The following is a 20,175-nucleotide window of genomic DNA, read 5'->3' as shown; positions in this document are numbered from 1 at the left end:
GCTAGAGTTACACAGGGGAATGCACACTGTAGGTAACTCCTGCCTTTGAACAGTTTTAAGGCTAGAAACTTCTGAAGTCAGAATCAGTAAGAAATTACTGAGAAATATTATTTGGAAAGGAAGTAGATGATGTCAGGGCCTATGGTTATTTTGTGATTATAGGGTTGGTTTTTTTCCCTCTGAGCATCTTGTCTTTTTTGTGATTGTTTTGTTTGGAGGGCAGGCAAGGTGATTAAGATGCGCTTGGATTTTAAAACAAACTAAAAAGCTCACCAATCAAATCTGAGTAGTTTTATAGTTAATTAAATCCCATTTAGAGTTCAGTGCAGCTGATTAGCACACTGTTGAGCCTGGATCTTATGCATTCAAGAAAATAATGTAGCAAGATGTCTCCAGCTGAGAAATGTAATTGCAGCATTCAGTACTGATATTTTTAGATATAAAGCAGTCACTGGAAGTATCATAATTTCATATGTAGATGATACTCGTATAATGAGCACGCTTACATGACAGTGAGAAGTGTAGCCTTTTGGCTCCGTGCCATTAGTTGGTAGCTGTACATGGTTCCCTGGGTAAATAAGCATTCCTGACGTATTAGGGTTGCGTAAATCTTGTTAAAGCTGTTGAATATGGCAAGGATGTTACAGTTGATTCATCTTCACAAAACTATCTTATCAAATTTATAACTTGGATGTTACAGTGTGATGCTATTGTCACAAATCCGACAGCTTGAAAATGCAGTTGTTGACCAGTACATAAAAAAAGTAAATATTGAAAAGGTAAATAAAACATGGGGGTTGTTATCCTCATCAAGAGAGTGCATAAATGAGAGCAACCCTTTCAGATACATCTTGAAATCTATTTAAAAATACTGTTTTGGCTTTTTAAAGTAAACTGCAATGAGGAATTTATTTACAGTTTGTACGTACGCTGATTGTGTCCTTTTAACACTAAATTTGTGAAGCCTACAGTGAGAAGAATTAGTGATGGGAGAGGGAACTTAAAAAAAATCTCTGTCTTCTGATTATGTCTGTATTGAAGCAACAGTTGTTAATTTGTCTGAATATATACATATATATATTAGAAAAGGGACAGTGAGTGTTTTGTACAAGCAGTAATTGTTTCCTATTTTTTTTAGGTGAGATGATTGTGATTTGTTATTACACAGTTGTGATTTAAAGTTACTTGTTTTCAAATAATTCATTTGTTGGAATGAATTTGCTGCAGTTTTCCCCATCAGCCTTTGTAATGGGAATTGTAATGGCTGCTCCAAAAGTAATGCTTCCTAGTTATTCTGTTGGCCCATGATGTCAGGAGCAGATGTTGGTGCTATGGCAGTAGAAGTTGAACCTGCACACCAATATTCCACTATGTTTTGTTGCTGTGAGACAGGCGGCAGCAGAGAGGCAGTCTGACAGAATGGTGTTTGACATGGAATTGTGTATGAAGCAAAGGTGTTGAACTGAATTTATCCATGCGGGAAAAAATGGTGCCCACTGATGTTCATTAATGCTTGCTGGAAGCTGATGGAGACCAAACAGTGGATGTGAGCAGAGTGAGGCAGTGGGTGGTGCATTTCATCAGTGGCAACAGTGATGTAAAAGACAAGCCAGATTCTGGACAGCCATGCTGCTGTCATATCACAAAATAAAGAGCATCTCAGTCAGTTTATCCATATGAATTGGCAGATTATGACCAGGGAACTGTGTCAGATTCAGTGCATTGAGAATAGTAGAGGTAACACTGGAATATCACCGAGTTGGTGTCAGGTGGGTCCCCACAGATGCTCACACAGGAATCAGAAGATGCTATATGGAAGTTTGTCGGGACCTATTGAACCAATATGAGGCTGAAGATGACAGTTTTCTGGATCACATTATTACCAGTGATGAGATGTGGGGTCATCAGTACGAGGCAGAGTCAAAACAATAATTCATGGAGTGGCAATGTGTGAACTTCCCATTGAAGGAAAAGTTCAAAACTCAGCCCTCAGTGGGTAAAGTGATGTCTTTGGGCATGGAAAGGGGTGATCCTTCTGAATTTCCAGGAACCTGGGCAAACCATCAACTCTGACTGTTACATCGGGAGTAAACTAACTGAGCTTGAAGGCTCAAACTTCCAGAGTCATGCCAGAGTAGAAGACAGCCGTTCTTTTGCAACATGGTAACACCAGGACCTGTACCAGTTTGAAGACTGTGGAGCGTATTGCCAGTGGTGGCTGGACTGTTCTACCACACCTGCCGAGTAGCCTCGATTAGCGCCTTCTAACTTCGTCTGTTCAGGACAGTGTTGAGGACTGCATGGGCAACATTTTCCTAGCAACAGTGCTGTCATAGTGGCTGTGAAACAGTGGATCACCTCCACTGGTGCATAATTTTACAAGCGTAGCATGCAGGCTTTTGTTCATCACTGGTGAAAATGCATAGCTAATGATGGTGACTTGAAATTGAAAAGTGTTTTGTAGCTAAGAAATAACTCTATCAAATAGTGTTACTGTGCTCTGTGCATCTGTTGTTTCTGTGGAAATAAATAGGAGGCATTACTTTTGGAGTGACCTATGTACAATTAACTATGACTTTTCAGAGTACATTACTTTTGTTTTTAGTTAAAGCATTTTCATATATGTGTTCGTGTGCTTTTATTTCAATAAGGGAAAACCTGTAAGTATTTGTAACTAATTTTCTGGGCAGACTACGTGTCAGGAGAGTTGGATTGCTAATGTACTCTGAAAAACTAATGATGCAAGAGTGTACAGTTAATCAGAATGTTATGCACTTAACTCCTACAAGTTAGTGTTGTCTATATGATGATGCTTTCGGTTAGTGAATAAATCGTACGATAGCTTTGAATGTTCTTGTGTCACTATTTTGCGGTTCCTTACTATAACTAAAGCAATGCAAAAATACTCATGTTTCACACACATCTGGATGTTTAAATAACTCATGATTGTGACCTACTTACCAATAAGGTTAATGCATTGTTTTTTACCTTGTGCATTTCTTGCATACCTATAAGCTAAGTACAGAGACTGTGGGATAAAAGAATGGAGTTTTTCTTCAAGTCAGCACTCACTATACAGAAGAAACCACTCAGTAATTTTGCCTAAAGGTGTTATGATACTGGGCCAGTGAATGCAGTGTGATAGACAAGCTCTTTCATTTGGTATTTTCTGTTGGTTCTTTTCATCTTGTAAGGAATCTTCAGTGGTATTGTTAATATTTGAGTACTTCTAAAACTTATTCCCATTTTCCCCTTACATTTAGTTAATACTAAGCATATATGTTAATTTTTGATCTTGTTTCTGATTTTCATTTCATGACTTTTCCATAGATAGCTATGTAGCTTAAACAAAAGCATGAATTTCCAAAGCTACCTAATTACCGTTCTATATATAGTATCAATTTCAAACTGCTTTAGCTCTACATTGTTTTCATAATAGTATCCAGAAGAATCTGGATTTTCATATAAATGCAGTTTGTTACATCTTTGTGGAATGCTTTTGGAAATTCTGTGAAATGTTTTCCCACAGATAAACATATTGAATGTATTTCTTTCTTGCTTTCTTTAACTGTCTTGGTGAATGGCAACTAGAAGTTAGCCCCTCAAGGGCTTTCTGTGTACCATATGTTGCTTTAAAATGTAAACAAATTTAAACTAATGTACATATAAACACAATAGCTAAAGATAGGAATTACCACAGGATTCTCAGCTTGGGCTAGTTATTGTTGAGTTTTGTGAACAGGTTTTTAATGCATTATGTGGTGCTATACTATTGATGTTATGAAGCCAGTAGTCAGATTTGATTCTGAATTGACTTTTAAAATATATATTTAGTCATTTGAACACTAAATCTCTACTTTCTTGGTGAATAATTAGAAATTTCTATAATAAAAGATGAATAAGAGGCAATTCACTATTTCCAAACAATTTCCCTAATTATTGTATAGAATGGCTAAAAGAAAACAGTGAATAATGATTAGCAAGCAGTAAATCAACTTAGTCCAGTGAATTAAATGTCTAAAGTCTTCCTTGTATTTACATGTCACAGTTCCGCCTATCAACTAAAGTAACTTGCTTAGACCAAGACAAAAAAGCAGCATGGATGGAAAAGGACGGCCACTGTTTTTATTCCTCAAAGAGAATTTGGCCGTTTTTATTTTTAAAAAATATATTAAAAGTTCTTATGTGATTCTTATGTGATTGATGGATAAAGATAACTTTTCTTGTCAGATTCTTTCAACTCAAAGGATTGAAAGCTCAAATTTTTGAATATGCTTTGATTTTGAAATGTTTTCATTAGGATTACTAGGAAAGCAGCTTGTTGGGTCTTTTTGTTTGTTGGATTGTTTTTTGTTGTTGTTTGTTTTTGTGTTCTGTTGCGTGTTTTGTTGTGTTTGTTTTTTTTTTTTTTAAATGATGAGCATGAGAATGGCATGCTAAGCTGTATAGACCTTTCAGTTGGTGCAGCAGCCTGTTTCCTGCCATGGCCAGAGTGGATCCCCTGGGAAGAAGGGAAGAAGAGGGCAAGCATGCAGATACTTCCTGTAGAATGTTCTCACGCTCTCAGAAATTTTCAGTGTAGTTCTTCCTGAACCCTGGAGGGTTAACACTTTGTTTTCCATAACTTTTGATGGATCCTAGGCAGCCATGTTCATCAATCCTATAGGTGCTTTTCTGTAGATCCTGAACACGAGGCCAAGTGTCAAGATTTTATTAGGTTGGCAGGGGTTTGTTTTTCCAGTTGTTGTTCTTGTGAACAGGTTGCGTGTTACATGAAGATACAGATCTAGAAAATTGAAAGATTGTGTTTTAGTTTTTGAGCTTAGTTTATTTTCTTATGACTTTTTAAACTATATATTACACCGTTAGCATAGAGTATTAATTCTTTTATATCCAACTGTAAAACCATGTTGCTTTTTGAGAGTGTTGATGAAAGGGCATTCTGATTTTAGATCTTCATTAGCTTGTGTTTCTTTTAGTGACTAGCCATTGCAGTGGGAGCGTCTTCGGGGGGAAGAGGGAAAAGAGAAAGATCCTTGGGAGCACAGAGAAACAAAAGCAAGCTTTTTTACTTGACATCAAAACATAATAAAAACTACTAGTCCTTCAGTAATCAAAACCACATTTGAATATGTTACATCAATGCTAATTAAATTATCAATAAATTATCAATACAAGGACCACATAGATGGTGAAGGGCCTGGAGCATCTCCTTTATGAAGAAAGGCTAAGTGAACTGGGTCTGTTCAGCCTTGAGAAAAGAAGACTGAGAGGGGACCTGATCCAGGTCTATAAATATCTAAGGTGTGGGGGGCAGAATGGCAAGGCCAGACTGTTTTCAGCAGTGTGTGGAGACAGGACAAGGGGAAATGGCCAGAAACTGCAGCATAGGAAGTTCTGCACAAACATGCGCAAGAACTTCTTTACAGTGAGGTGACGGAGCACTGGAACAGGCTGCCCAGGGAGGTGGTGGAGTCTCCTTCTCTGGAGATGTTCAAGAGCTGCCTGGATGCCTACCTGTGCTACCTGCTGTAGGGAACCTGCTTTGGCAGGGGGGTTGGACTCGATGATCTCTGGAGGTCCCTTCCAACCCCTACAATTCTGTGATTCTGTGAAAATGTGAATAGTTATCATTTTTTAATCTAATATTGGAAAGCTAAGAGTGCATTTTGTAAACTCCTTGAACACATATGAAGAAGTCTTTGATAAAAATTAGTCAAATTAGTCAAATACAGGTTGGCCTAAGACATTGAGGGTATTTCAGTGGTTTTTATGGTTAGGATCAATAAGCATCTAAGGAAGACAAAGCAGTGCATTTGGGATAAGCAAGAAAAGTGGGTCCTGTTTAAAACCAACCCAGAAAATATGCTATATTAGAAGTGAATAGACACTACTGTTCCGGTTAAATGATTGCTTCTTTTAAGCATTCTACCTGGGCAAGATATAGTCTTGTGTCTAATCCTGACTGCATTGCATTGATGTATTGTTTTGAAAATACACTGTGTCATGTACCCAGCAGTATTCCAAACAGCAGATTTTTGATAAAAATCACTGTTAGAGAAAGTAGTTTCCCTTATTAAGCACCAGCGTTGTAAATCTGTTTTCTTCCAATGGGGAATTATTGATTGAAACGCAAATGAAATCTAACACACATAAAACAAGACAAAAAGAGCATTACCAGTGAAGTGTGGGAGTACCTCTTCCCTGTACTCATTCCAGACCTCACCATCTTCTCCCTGGAAAACAGTTTTTTTCAGAAACAGAGTGGGAACTGGCATTGTCTGTTTGGTTTTAGCAACACTCATGCTGTGTCAGAGTCATTTGCCCATGACTTCCAGGTTCTTTCTAACCAGTGTGCATTTATGTGATGTCAGGACTTCAGGACTTCATTTTGCTTGTGTTCTGTACCAATCTTCCTTTGTTACCTCACTATCTCCCCTTTTGCCTTTACATCCTTTCTTCATCTTTACCTATTTCTTTTCTTATGCTTTCTGGGTTTAGAAAAGCTATGAGATGCTACTCATAGCAGTAAATTATAGAGCAATAAAAGAGTAAATTTTCACTTTATCTGGGTGATTGAACTAGTAAAACCCTAGCTCTAGATCTCTTGGAAAGTGACTCTTCTTAACTTCTAACAGTTGAAACTACAAGGCTAGCTGCTTTTTTTCCTTTTCTTTTTCTTTTTCCTTTTTTCCTTTTCCTTCTTTTCCTTTTCCTTCTTTTCCTTTTCCTTCTTTTCCTTCTTTTCCTTTTCCTTTTCTCTCTAGTTTTCATATGTGAGTCACCATCCCTGGAAGTATTCATGAAACATTTAGATTGGATACCAGGGGACATGGTTTGGTGGTGAAATATTGGTGGTAGGTGGACTAAATGATCTTGAAGGTCTTTTTGAATCTTGATGATTCTATGTGAGAATTGGCTTTGGCTCTTTTTGTAGAAGGTGTGCTACTTTCTCAGAGTACCTGAGAGGAGACAGATGGAGCATACTTCCAAATATTAAGTATTATTTGTTTATTGATTGTTCCATCTGTACACCAGATGTACTTTAGAAGATCAGGGAGCATGGTATGTATGCCGGAGGTGGATGGATTTTAGTTTTTGTGATTTCTTCTTTTTTTTCCCCTTTCATGCTTAGGCCAAAGCACTGGGAAATAAGGCAAGTCTTTTAAAAAGAGGCAATTATATTATAGGTTACTTCAGAGAAAAGTTGTAGTTTGTGTTTATCCGCATATGGTTGAAAGAGCAGAGGTGATCAAAATACCAAATCTACAAATGATGTAAGTCTCAGAAGACAGAATAAAATTAAAGAGAGAAATTACTAGGAGAAAATACAAAGGACTATCATTAGAAACCTAAATAAATGACCAAATATTTACACTTGGCATGATAACATTTCAAAAGGTAATGAAGAATGGTGGGTGATTTGAGCTTTCCTCCTTTATGATTGAGTGTGTCTGGCAGTTGTGTGGTTCCTAATATTTTTATATATGTATTTATAAATATATATATACACATACACATGCATAGTATGCATAATATACTTTTTCTTGTATGCTCCTACTGCCTACCAGAGAACAGCCATTCTGAACAGCTGCTGCAGCCTTTGAAAATGTCGCTATTATCGTGCATGTTGTCGATGGGATTTATTGTTCATTAGTCAACATTGATTACTGGAGGAAGCAGTGAAGTGAGCTATGTAACAATAGTTCAATTACTGTGAGCTATCTTAGGGCAATGATTGGATGTTTTCCTAATAAATCTTTTATTAACAAAATTAAGTATGTTCATTTTCTTTTTGAGAACATTAGTATGTCACTACCTAAGTTGACTGACATGGAAGAAGTTGACATTACAACTGATTTTCTTAAAAATGCAGCCAAACAGCAAAACTTGATAGGATAGTACTTACATGATTGTGAGAATAAAATGTCAAGTATGCCTTGCATTTGCATGTCTGAACATTTGGTATAGATGTGCATGCGCATTATTATTTTGTTAATGGAGGCTGTTTTTTCACAGCATTATATTGCTGCTTCGCTTTGTGTCGTCTTGTAAAGATTAGCTCAATATCTAGAGTGCAATCTGGTATAAATCATTGGTAGGTGTTTCCTGAATGTAAACTTAAGGCTAGAAGGCTCATTCTGGATTTCATGGGGGGGAGGTTGGGGGGTTGAAGGCGTTTTATTTTGGGTTTAAAGTATAAAAGTACTAGAGCTTGATAGTTGAAGGAATCCATTGTGTATTGTCCCTAGCAGATGTTCTTAAATAACATCAGCATGCATATAAATGTAAATTGCAATAAGCCCTTTGTTATTCACCCTTTTTGTTTTTTTAAATCATAAATGTATCTTCTGATTTCAAATTAATTGTAAAGACATTGTACAGGGAATTACTGTCTCACAGGTAAATGTTATGTACATTAAGTGATGCAAATAGATCCATGTTCGTGATTGCTATTACCAGTTGATGGCAAGTCTCATCAGTTTATTTTTTTAGTACTAATGATTTTCTTAGGAATGATAACATTTAAGTTAGTGGAACCAAACATCTGAGCTAAGGATAAATTTTTAAGAATAAGCTATGAAGGACAAACACAAGATTTTTTTTTTATTAGTTACATTAAATTGTGAGGAATTCTGAACTGACTGTAAAGGATTTAATGCTGTGGTGATATTTGCTTTTTCCATGCATACATGGTTCAGGCTGTGGGACCAAGCCGTTGTCTTAGAAAAAAAATACTTTTTGTAATTAAAAAAAAAAAATCCTTATAGGAATTTTTAAAAACTAACTTTGTTTTCCTTAGCATTTCAAGGGAAAACAAATTCTGAAAATACCCTTTTGTCTTACAAAATGCCAAGTCGAGAAGCCTGAATAGATGTGGTCATATCATGGCATCATAGTCCTACAAAGAGCTTTAATTGTTATTATGGCAAATATATGCTGCAGATGTGTTAGTATCTCCACATAATTGCTCAGTGTGCATCCAGAACAATGGACCAGTGGTCCAATCTTGTCCCTCTACTATAAAAAAGAATTTCAATTAATGCTGGCCCAGTTACTTGAGATGGAATATGTGTATGATTGAACAGTGGGCTGATGGGTATTTGCCATCTTGGTCTCTGTGTTTTTAAGTGTTAAATATTTAGAAGCACAGTAAGTATTCTGTGAATGCCCTAGATTTGTGCATTTTCCATGTAGTGCTTTTAGTTGAATGAGTTGAGGGAATTAGAAAGTGAATTCTGACTTGAGCTCTGACTGACTGAAATATGCAATTAATGTGACCTAGATGATTTCGTACCTGTAGATCTGCTGTCATGTTAAGCTTTAGAAAATATGTTGGTATGCAGTGATTCAACTGAGCAATTGCAAAAGGAAGCAGCTCATAAATGTGAGGGCTGTTCCAGAAGTAATGTTTCCTATTTTATTCTGTTGGCCCATGATATCAAGGCAGATGGAGGTGGTACAGCAGTAGATGTTGAACCTTCCTTCAGTACCCTATTATATATTGTTCCCATGCAACAGGTGGCAGTAGAGGGGCAGTCTGACAAATGGTGTCCAATGTAGAAGTGCTCGAGAAGCAAAGGTGCTGAACTGAATTCCTCCATGCAGAAAAAATGGCACCCACTGAGTGCCATTCACCTGACATTCATCAGCACTTGCTAGATGTTGGTGGAGACCAAGCAGTGGATGTGAGCATAGTGAGACAATGGGTGTGCATTTCAGCAGTGGCAACCATGACATAAAAGACAAATCATATGCTGAATGGCCATGCATGTAAGTGCAGCACACAAGCTGTTGTTCATACTGACAGAAATGCATAGTTAATAGTGGTGACTGTTGAAGGATAGCTGAGAAGTTACTTTGTCAGTGTTATTGTGCTCTTTGTATCTGCAGTATCACAGAATCACAGAATTCTAGGGGTTGGAAGGGACCTCCAGAGATCATCGAGTCCAACCCCCCTGCCAAAGCAGGTTCCCTACAGTAGTTTCTATGGAAATAAAAAGGAGGCAGTACTTTTGGAGTGACTTACTTAATATGTATTTCTGAAATCACTGTGCATACACAAAATGGAAGCTGCAAGCTGAAGGACCAGGCTGGCCTATAAATATTTTTTAATGCTTTTTGTTGTTGTTATTGTTCTTGTTAAGCTAGAAAGCTTTTATTGAGTGTTTTGAAAGAGAAACTTTCAAAGAGAAAGCTTTAGGTCAATTTGTATGTGTTTTCCTGGAGTACAGGGATTGAAAGATAGAAGCTAAACATTTAAGGAGACCGCGTGCTGTGCTGCAGTAAAGTAAAGGTTTGGCTCTTTGAGCAGCAAGTAATGTGCTTCCAGGTGGCTTTTAAAGCAAACACTCTGCATCTGTACAGCCCCAACAGACAACTGATTTTTAAATCGGAAATGTTGTCATTTGTGTTTTTGTCTGTGATATCCAGCAGTTACTGCTTCTTAAGCAAGTTATGAGATCTAAATGTTCTAGAGAAAGGAACTGAGAGATGTGTCTGACGTAGGATGTAATTTGCGTGTTCTATGACACCCATGTCGCATATATTACTGGGTGAGTTTTAATGAGACAGCTGGGTTGTGCCAACAGCTCCCTGCTTCTAAAGTGTCTGAGCTTCCTCTGTTTTTTTTCCCCTACTTGTGTGGTTCTTTGTGCTCATTCACACATACCTTACCTGCTGGAAAGCCATTTTTACTCACTGAGCAACCAGTAAAGTAACTCCTTTTTGCCTTTTCTGCCAGTTCAGTCAGCTGACCTGGTTCAGCAACGGTTCGACACGGAAAGAAGGATGCAGGATGAGATGGGTGGAAGGTCTGCATCTGCCCACCTCTTCCATTATGGCTAAGCTGTAAGTTGGCTCAGGATTTCGTTATGGAAGTACTGGTCAACCTCAGCAATTACTACCCGAATTTCAAGTTACAGATCACTTGGGATAAATTGGTAATGTTGGAGGTTTGCTGACATCTCTTGAGGTTTGTTACATCTTTGATTTTTTTAATTTTCTTTGCAGCAGCACTTTTAGTCTTCATTTACTTGTCTCCTTTCTTCATTGATAACATCACTTTATAAATCTCATGTGGTTTTTTGAGTCCTTTTTGTTTGTATCAGCTTTTGTTCTCAGATTCTGAAAAATATATTGAAACTTTTCTTAAACAGAAAATTATCCTGTTTGAAGTCAGCCTGACTTTATGAACCAGCATTATTTCCCTCTCCCGCCCCGGTTTGGCCTACAGTGGTCTGGATCTGTGGAAGGAAAGCCATGAACACACAGGCAAGGGGTTGTTTTTCAGCAGTAGTTCTGTGTTGTAGGCTGTTACGGCAGAGACACCATCCTACATGCTGAAGCAGATACTTGGCTTATTTTGCTTAAAATTGAGTGCAGGAGGATGATCTGTTACCTCATTGTACCTAGGTTACATTCATAGACAAACTCCATAGCTTTTAGCTTCCTCCCTTGTTGACAGTCCTGATATACTTTATATTAACAAGAGTTTGTAGTCACAATATTTTAATTCCTTTCATTTGCTGCAAATGTTTTTATATTAACCTTGGTGTGAGTGTAGGCTAAATATTAGCTGTACATATTAGCTGTCTAGATACCCTGTAAAATCAAACCAAAACCATAGCCATCACCTTCAAACAGTCTGTGATTCTTCTCAACGCTTACTGGTTGCATTTATGTTTGTTCTATATTTCAAGTTCACAAGGGCCAGAATTTTTAGTTTCTCTCAGCATCAGAATTCTTTAATTTCTCAGTGAAGGTGAATATTGATTTTGCTGCCAACATTGCCCAGACCAAGTGAAGACATTGGACGAAGCTTCCTTTTCCAGGTTGTTGATCGTTCAGTTTGCAGGCATCAGGATGAGATCTTTGATATCTTGTTATTTCTTCATTAAAACTTATTCAATTAGGACTTTTTGCAAGGAAGAGGAAACAGCTCTGGTCCGAAGAGAGTTTATACTTCAGTCAACAGCGCTAGGAGTTTCAGCTTAGTATGTGACTGTTTTTGCTGGAACTGACTGTTTTCTAATCCCTTGCTATTTAAGATGCTGCTTTGTGGCATTATAGCATAAATGTCACAACCTCTTTTTTTATGACTGTCTGGGAAAAATGAGGCCCAGTTTATTCATAACTCACATAAACCCTCTAAAACTTATCTTGTTGGGTTGGTTTTTTTTTTTTGTTTTGGTTTTTGTTTTTTTTTTTTAGACTAGCTTTAAATTTGACACTGTAGTGGGTTTTTCCAACTAGTCTTTTCAGTCTGTTTCTGCTTTTTAAATGTGCCGGGTAGTTACTTGGCTTCACAATGGTTGGTACGGTATTTCCCAAGAAAGCATATCCTTTCAGCTTACACAGAAATTCTGAAGACAGAAAGGGAGAGGAGGAGCAAGTAACAGTCAGTCTCTATTAGGGAATGGGCTGATGTTTGTATGTATTTGTGCGTGCCTGTAGATAAGTGCGTTTATTTGTATTTGTGCCTGCATTTATCTGAATTTACCAAATACGTGTCTACATTGATCTAAATAGTGTTTTTAAGCTTTGAAAATGAGCTTAATATTGGTAGAATTTGATTCCTGCTTTGCGAGCATAGAATAGAATGAATGTGTTTGCATGGAATTCACTTTCCAAAGACATGTCATGATTTTACATTTTTTTATTTCTCAAGCACTGGGGTACAAAAGTACCCTAGTTATGCTTTTTAGAAGTCTGTATAACTGTATTATTCTTTGTGGTATTATTTGCTATGTGTTATGTTAGGTACCCATAAAATGATAATAAAATGGTATTTTTCAGACCATAAGGACTCATTCACAAGCACAAATGTGAAAATCAGCATTGTTCAAATGCTGATGCTACTTATTCAGACAAGTAGCTACTTGTTCTGGGAGGTAATATTGCGCACTCTTTTAGATACTGGAAGTATTTCACTCTTGGTATACTTAGTAATCTCTCTAAATCAAAGCGTTCCTGAAATTTTATCATAAGGAATTCAATAACCTCACCTTTAATAGCTCCACTTGAAACAGATTTATGGCAGAAACATGTGGTCCAAACAGCTGTCACGCAAAAGCATTAAAGCAAACAAACAAACAAAAAAACCCTGCAAGTCTGGTGAACTCAGAAATCTGTTTTGCATGATGCTTTGATTATTTTTTTATCTTCCCCTTTAATGGAGATAATCCGAAATACATCCTTCAAGGAAAACCTCTCATGTAGATATTCAACATAAAGACATAGTTAAAATAAACAGGTATGTTTGAACAGATGTGCCTTTTTAACATAGAGCTTAAGGACTTCAAATTTATAGTTTAACTTCCCAGGGCAATTCCAATTAGTTTATCATATGTCAGCAGAGCCACGAAAGTCACAGAGAACAAAACAGGATTTTGATGAAAATTGCAGACCAAGTCAGTCGATGTGAGAGCATCTGCCTTGTGTTATGAGCTTGGATTTTATTAGAAATTCAAAATTCTATCGTTATGTTGGCATAATCTCTCCAGTTCCAAAAGGCCATTTAGTTTTCTGACAGTTGCTCTGTTTCCATTACCCGTGTTTTGGGACAAGGAGGCTCCTTGCTGCGCGGGGCTGCAGAGCTCACTGATTCACTGCCGTTTTCCATCATGGGGTTTTTCTTTGGGACTCTGGTTACTGAACTGCTCTGGATTCTTCCTGTCCCATTAATGCTCTAATTTCTCAGGGAAATAAAGGGAGTGAGGTTGGTTTAGTGAAGTATAAGCAAATTTTACAACGTTGTTTAAATCTTAATGCCTGGAAAATGGTTTGTGTGAATGATTTTACTGTTTTGAGTGGTTTTTCATGGCAGTATTTCCCACAGTTGTAAGTGGGAAAATAAGTGGTCTGGAATGGAAAATACATTGAGTAAAGTGATAAAAGAAAACAAGATTGTGAATATTTCGTTTTGCCTAATAGATGAGATGGCACTGGGCATAAAAGTCAGATGTGTGATCACGAGAGATGTAAATACAAAAACTCTGATTCTGAGTGGAAACGTCACTGGAAGAAAATCTTGTTTTGGAAAAAGTGGAATTAATGTGGTACTGCTCCATCTAACAGTGGATAAATAAATGCAAGCTTATTGGTCTGACTGTGCAATTCACCAAACAATGCTGCAAGTTTAACAGGGGCTTTCCTCAGCCATGCTTGAATTTCTTTAAAAGCTGTAAGATTTCATTTTAAAGTTCTTTTTTCTTTTCTATTTTTTTCCCTCCTAAATAAGAGTTTCTCTGGGGATACTTAGCAAATGCCAGTTAAATCTTGAGTTTTAATGCAGTGTTCAGAGAGCTTTTTTCCAAGTAAACAGCATTTTATTAATTGTTTTCCATTTTTTTCTTCTGCCTCTCATTTCAGAACGGTTTGATCACCACTGTCCCTGGGTAGGCAACTGTGTGGGGAAAAGAAACTACAGATTTTTTTATATGTTTATTTTATCTCTGTCCTTTCTGACAGTCTTTATATTTGCATTCGTTATCACCCACGTCATTCTTCGTAAGTATGCTGGTGAAATCAGATTACGTATGTAGCCATTTGCTTGAGTTTTTTACTTTTAATTTAATCTTTTAATCATTCAGGGTTTATTTATTTGTTTATTTGCCTTTTCTCTAAAGCTTCACAACCCTCAGCAACTCCCATTCTGGTCTCCAGCAGACCCTGGTCATGGTAGTCATTGACTTAACATTGATTTTTCCTTAATACGCTGTTAATTTTCTTGATTTTAATCATTTTGTAGACAGTTTATTGGAAAAGCAGCACACATGACCAAGTTAGCATCATTTTCCCAAAGAGCTTTTGTTCTTAGATCTGAGCTATTTTACACTTTTTTTTGTTGGTTTCATCTTTCTTGACCCTATTTTTAACATGTTACTTTCATTTGCATAGACATTCTGCGAATGACTACTTTGTAATGTAGTGAATCAGATGAGATACAGGAACGTGAATATTCATAAGTTTGATTTTTATTTGTGTTCTAGATTGGGTTTAAAGATAGGATATTTTCAAGACTTCTGGGTGATGGGTGTTATTTTTGTTGTTTTTTGTTCCTCTGTGCATACAACAAATTGAGTTAACTCTTATGTGACAATAACCCAATTTGCATTGATAAGTTATGAGTTATCTTTAAAGAATTTCTGTATATTTTGGGAGTTCTAGATCCATTCTCATTAGGAAACTTAAAAGTTTTGCTAATTACATAGGATAGTGCTTTGAGCAGTACTTCTTCAGTCATTTTGAAATGTTTGGGTTTTTAAAATTTCTTTATATTCTTTATTGCAAAGGAAGCCTGATAGAAATAATTGTAGTTTATAGTTCTTTTATAAAGCTAATTTGATAATGGTGATATTTAGAGAATGTTTTACTGGAAAATATGCCAGATTGATTTCAGTTTCCTTACTTACATTGTGCTGAGATGAAAGTTTGAAAAACAAACTCCTGCTCTTATTCCTGATTCATTAAAGAGTGGTAAAAGTACTGAGTGGCTGTCTGAGATGTAGCATTAGATCCAGAGGCACTGACTTTGGGGAGTCTGGATCAAGTTGTTCTCACTGCCAGACAAAGCATTTTTAATATCAGTTGAAAGAGCAGAGAAAAGACATCCATGTTGGTTTAAAAGGGAAAAGTTACTACTGGAAAGAAAACATTTTCCTCTAATATTCAAATCCTGGCATACGTGAGCATATACATGCGCAGAAGACAGCAGCTCATTTTCTGCCATCTCAGTCTGTTAGAATTCAGTAGTTAAAAATGTGATTGGTCTGACAATGTAAAGCTACTTTTGAAGCTAACCTATCTTTATTTCCCAAAGACAGCAAAGCTTTTTTGCAGATTTCAGTGTGCGAATTACCAGTATTATGCTAGTATTTCAACATTTGTGTCAAGTGGATTTATCCAGTAGATTTTAACTTCACAGTGTCCATATCTAATTCTGTGTGAATTAGACAAGGATCAGAGAAATTATTTGTGCCTCCATGTGGCTGAGAAACACTACAGCTTTGTGTAGGTGTTACAGATAATGTACAGTAAAATTCTAAATGCTGACTTGCCTAAGTGAATCAGCTGTAAAACATTTTCTCACCGTGAAGTTTTATCTGCCTTGGATGAGATAGGAAAAACCTCCATAATTCTAAAGACTGATCCTCAAAGGCAATGGAAGTAGGTATGAGCTGTGAGTAGTTACTTGATGCTTTACTATATTTAAGCTTCAAGCTCAGCTTTCAAATTTAAGATTTTCTTTACTGTATCCAGAAAGAAGTTCTTCACAAATGTAGCCCCTGAACTCTTTGCCTACCATGCTTCAGAAACTCACCTGTTCGTCTTCCTAATAGCAATCAACCGTGTGCTGTCTAGCAGTTATGGTCCTTGAGCTGATGCACAACATTAAGCAGGAGGCTCAGTTGCTTAATCTGAATCTCTGCAGTTTGCACAAAGTGATTTGGTAACACACTGTTAACTTAACTCACATTCGGTTGGCTTGGATAAAGTCTTGAAACCTGGGGCTGCTTTTTTCTGCAGTGTTTCAAAGGTCATTCATAGATATTTCCACATGTCCTGGCCAAATCCTGGATTCCAGAGAAAATCGTGCTGACTTTAGTCAAATCCTGTTCTTAGCCTCTTCCAAAGATGATCCTTGCAGGATTACTGTCCCATCAGCAACACTTCATTTTATATATCCTGAATTATTTTGAGTACCTTCTGACAATAATCTTTTAAGAAGGAACCGAGATGTTTATTAGCAACTTGGAGGCATTTATGTTTTTTTTAATAAGTAAATATGCATTTAATAGTTCATCCTGATAGGAATGGGGAAGTTCCTTCTCTAACCTTGTTGATTACATAGGAAACAATTTTATTCTAAAATCACTTTATACAAATTCATTTTTAATGTATCTTACAAGCTGCCATTTTTCTAATTTTTGGTGAACCTAAGTGATGATTAGAAATGAGATGCAGCAAACTTCTTATTTTCTTACGGCCTTATTTTTGAGACCTCCCTTTCAAATGTTTCCCTTCCAGGATTAGGAATCTTTGCACAGAGTATTAAATACGATAAACTGACTTTATCAGTCAGATACTTGAAAGATATATCCTGCAAGGTTTTCTTCCATCTCCCCAAGCGTTTCAGTACTAGTATCCATCTACAGATTTTTTTCCTCTGTTTGAGTTAATACTGTTTCAGGTGTATATTGCAGTAAGTAACCTTTCTCTTCTGATACACTGGGAACAGCTTGGAAGAGTGTGAGCAGCAGTAGGGAATAGAGATCACATTTACCTGCTGCCATTGCCATTAAGGATCTTAAAAACAGTAAGAACATAGTGGGATGTTCCAATAGTCTCGTGCCTTAAGGTTAAGGCTAAGGCTATGAGCCTGAAAAGGCTCAGAGACACAAGGTAAGTAACTTTGCCTTTTTAATGGTGAACAGTAAAATTGGCCACACAGATCTCGAGAGGCAGTTGTGTGTGTATAAATATCCACACACTGACATTTCTCATTTGTTGAAAAGTTATCTTAATCAGGATTTTTCTGTTTTCAGACCTGCAGATGGATTTAGCTGAAAGGAAAATTTCAATCTGATGCTTTTAAAAAATTTAAATTGCACAGTAAAATGCAAAAACAATGTGTCTTATGTGATGCTGTTTCTACAGACTAATTCATTTTTGTGTATTTAGTTTCGTATATATCAGCCAGTTGTCAAATTGCCCTATTTGGTGAATATCTAATGATTATAGAGCTGAAGTGGATGCCTCTCCATCTGTAGTTCATTTGTGTGTTCAGTTCCGGAGCTCCTTTGGCTGGTAGATATTCTCTTGTTTTCCCAGAGGCGATTAGCATCTATTAGAAAAACCTTCTATGCAGGTGCAGTAGGAAGAGGATTAAAGTCTGGACAACTTTGTTTCCAGAATAAAGTGAGAACTGGTGTTTATGATGTAAATTTTCCAAGTCAAGAAGTTGCTTTTTGAAAACAGTAATTCGAAAGAAAGAAGTAGGTTACAATTTATTTTTTTTTTAACATATTAGGTCTGAAAAGAACAGTGAGAAATCTTCTTCAAGGGAAAGTATGCATGCATCAATTTGGTATTACTGAGAAAATATCCTGCAGATGTTATCCTGATAATATAACCCGAGGTTTTTTTTCTGATGTTGCTGCTAAGTAACATAATCTCAGATTCATATTAGTAAGCTTTATCCTATGATTATTTGATTGCTCTTCAAATACTGTGTGCACCATGGTGAAAACAGCCTTTAGTCCGCTTTCTTATTGAATTGATAATTTGGGTTCTGTTCCTACAGGTTCTCAACAAGCAGGGTTCCTCAATGCCCTGAAGGACAGTCCTGCAAGATATCCTTTCACTGAAAAAAGTTTTAGATCTTACAGTAACATCTGAGATGTGTATCTGTGTTCTTGTTTTTGTTGGTTATGCATAGTTGGGATTTTATCAGCTAATCATTTCATCACTTCCTGCACTACAGGATTTCTCGCCGCATATTGGAGGTAGGAAAGGAACTAGCCAATTTGGTTTGTATGGTTTTTGATTAATCATCTTTTGCAAGTAGTTCTCTTACCAAAGCTCTGTAGTTCTCATGTGTGACAGAAATTCACTCAATTTATATGTGATGTAATTCGTGATTACACCTTGCACTGTTCCCGTGCTGTGGTTTCATTTAAAATATTGAACAATCTTCTGCTCTCGCAATAGCAATGATGTGAAATGGCCAATTTTTGTCAGGATTGAAAAAACACATTGTGAAACAACTGAAGTCATAATCTGTCCCTGAAGAGTTCAGTTCCTAGAAATATTCTTACATCAACTTACTCTTTTTTTAGATAAGTATTTTCAAGTGTCAACTTCAGTTAGGATATATAAAAATATACATATGAATACAGGGGGGTCTGCTATTCTATAAACATTCTTTTTACCACTTCAGGTAAGCTTTCTGTATATTTTCTACTCAGTGAGAATGGAAAAAGCTTTCTGATCCTACCTCAAAAGCAGCTAATGGGGTAAAGTGGGAAGCTGGCAAAAGTTCTCTAGTTTCTTTCTTATATTTCTGTATAGACTCTTAAGTTTCTCACTTGTTATGTATACATTTTGATTGATTCATGTCAGGATAAGCAGTTTGTACCTCTGACAAAGGTACTGTGAAAATAATTATTTCCCATACTTGTGTCAAGGAAACCTCTTCTGGCCATTGTGCATCATACAGTTTGTTCTTTTTTGACAGTAGATTAAAAAGCAAAAACTCCCTTCCTGTGTGCTCAGCAGTTATTCATAACTATATACAAGGCAGACTACTCTTTCCTGGTCGTTTTTCCAAGTGTTAAATTATCCATACTCTGCAAATACAGTTGTTTGTACTGTATGCTAATCACATAGAGCCACTGAGCTGCAAACTCTTTTTTAAGCAAAACCACTTTTTTTTCAGATTTTCTTTTTATACAAATAATTTTACAAATCACAAACAAACTATTCTGAATAGCACAATAGTAGTTTCCAAACAAAACTATTATAATTACTCCTCACAAAACATTATTTGAATTTATTTTTTTTCAAACTGAGAACAGTTTTCAATTGTCCTTAAATTAGAATCTAATTGACTAAGCATTTGAGAATCCCTGTACAGGAACAATGGGCTTCTCATTCATAATTTGCAGTAAGACTAGTGCCAATTTGAGGGGTTCTGTCATGGGAATACCCTGGTTTGATAGTGACATGTTGGACAATTTGAAAGCTTGGTTACAATTCACAATAAAGAATGTCTGAATAGCTGGGTGTTGCATTGTGTAGGCCGGTCTGTTCAGGCACAGGCAACATTGCTTTGTTATTGCTATGTCTATACTGCTAACGAATGTATGTGAGATACCTGATTATGCTAGTATGTTATACTTTACTGAAAAAAGATTTTTTTTTTTGTATGTTTTGTATTCAACCTAGCATAATTCCAGCTGCTCTAGAGAACTTTTTGGATCTCGATTTGGGGAACTGAAGGAAGCTTTTTTTGCATTTTCACTCTGGGGAGTGTAATCATAGCAAGAAACATCCTGTTACTGATGTGCTCAGTTATCTGATGAGGTTGCAGAGAGCTTCCCTTTGTTTCAGGCCTTTACTCACCTGGTGGTTCTTCCTCTTGATGCGCAGAATTCACCGAGCAGTGCTCAT

At 36.7% G+C, this 20,175-nt stretch overlaps 1 protein-coding gene across 7 annotated transcripts in view; it reads left to right on the top strand.

Annotated features, from left to right (window-relative positions):
* ZDHHC14 (zinc finger DHHC-type palmitoyltransferase 14) overlaps nucleotides 1-20,175 on the top strand; it is a 515,017-nt gene that overhangs the window by 476,040 nt on the left and 18,802 nt on the right. For all 7 annotated transcript variants that reach the window (XR_007374980.1, XR_007374981.1, XM_048935637.1 and 4 more), the window contains exons 4-5: nucleotides 14,374-14,511; nucleotides 18,308-18,356. Coding sequence is in view for 5 of the 7 variants with exons in the window: in XM_048935637.1 (XP_048791594.1) it covers nucleotides 14,374-14,511; nucleotides 18,308-18,356 (187 nt within the window). In the remaining 2 variants the exon portion in view is untranslated. The remainder of the gene's footprint in view (nucleotides 1-14,373; nucleotides 14,512-18,307; nucleotides 18,357-20,175) is intronic.

The sequence above is a fragment of the Lagopus muta genome, chromosome 2 (assembly GCF_023343835.1).
Source record: "Lagopus muta isolate bLagMut1 chromosome 2, bLagMut1 primary, whole genome shotgun sequence".
NCBI classification, from domain to species: domain Eukaryota; kingdom Metazoa; phylum Chordata; class Aves; order Galliformes; family Phasianidae; genus Lagopus; species Lagopus muta.
Note: the sequence above shows the minus strand (reverse complement) of the source record. Positions and strands in the feature narration are given on the sequence as shown.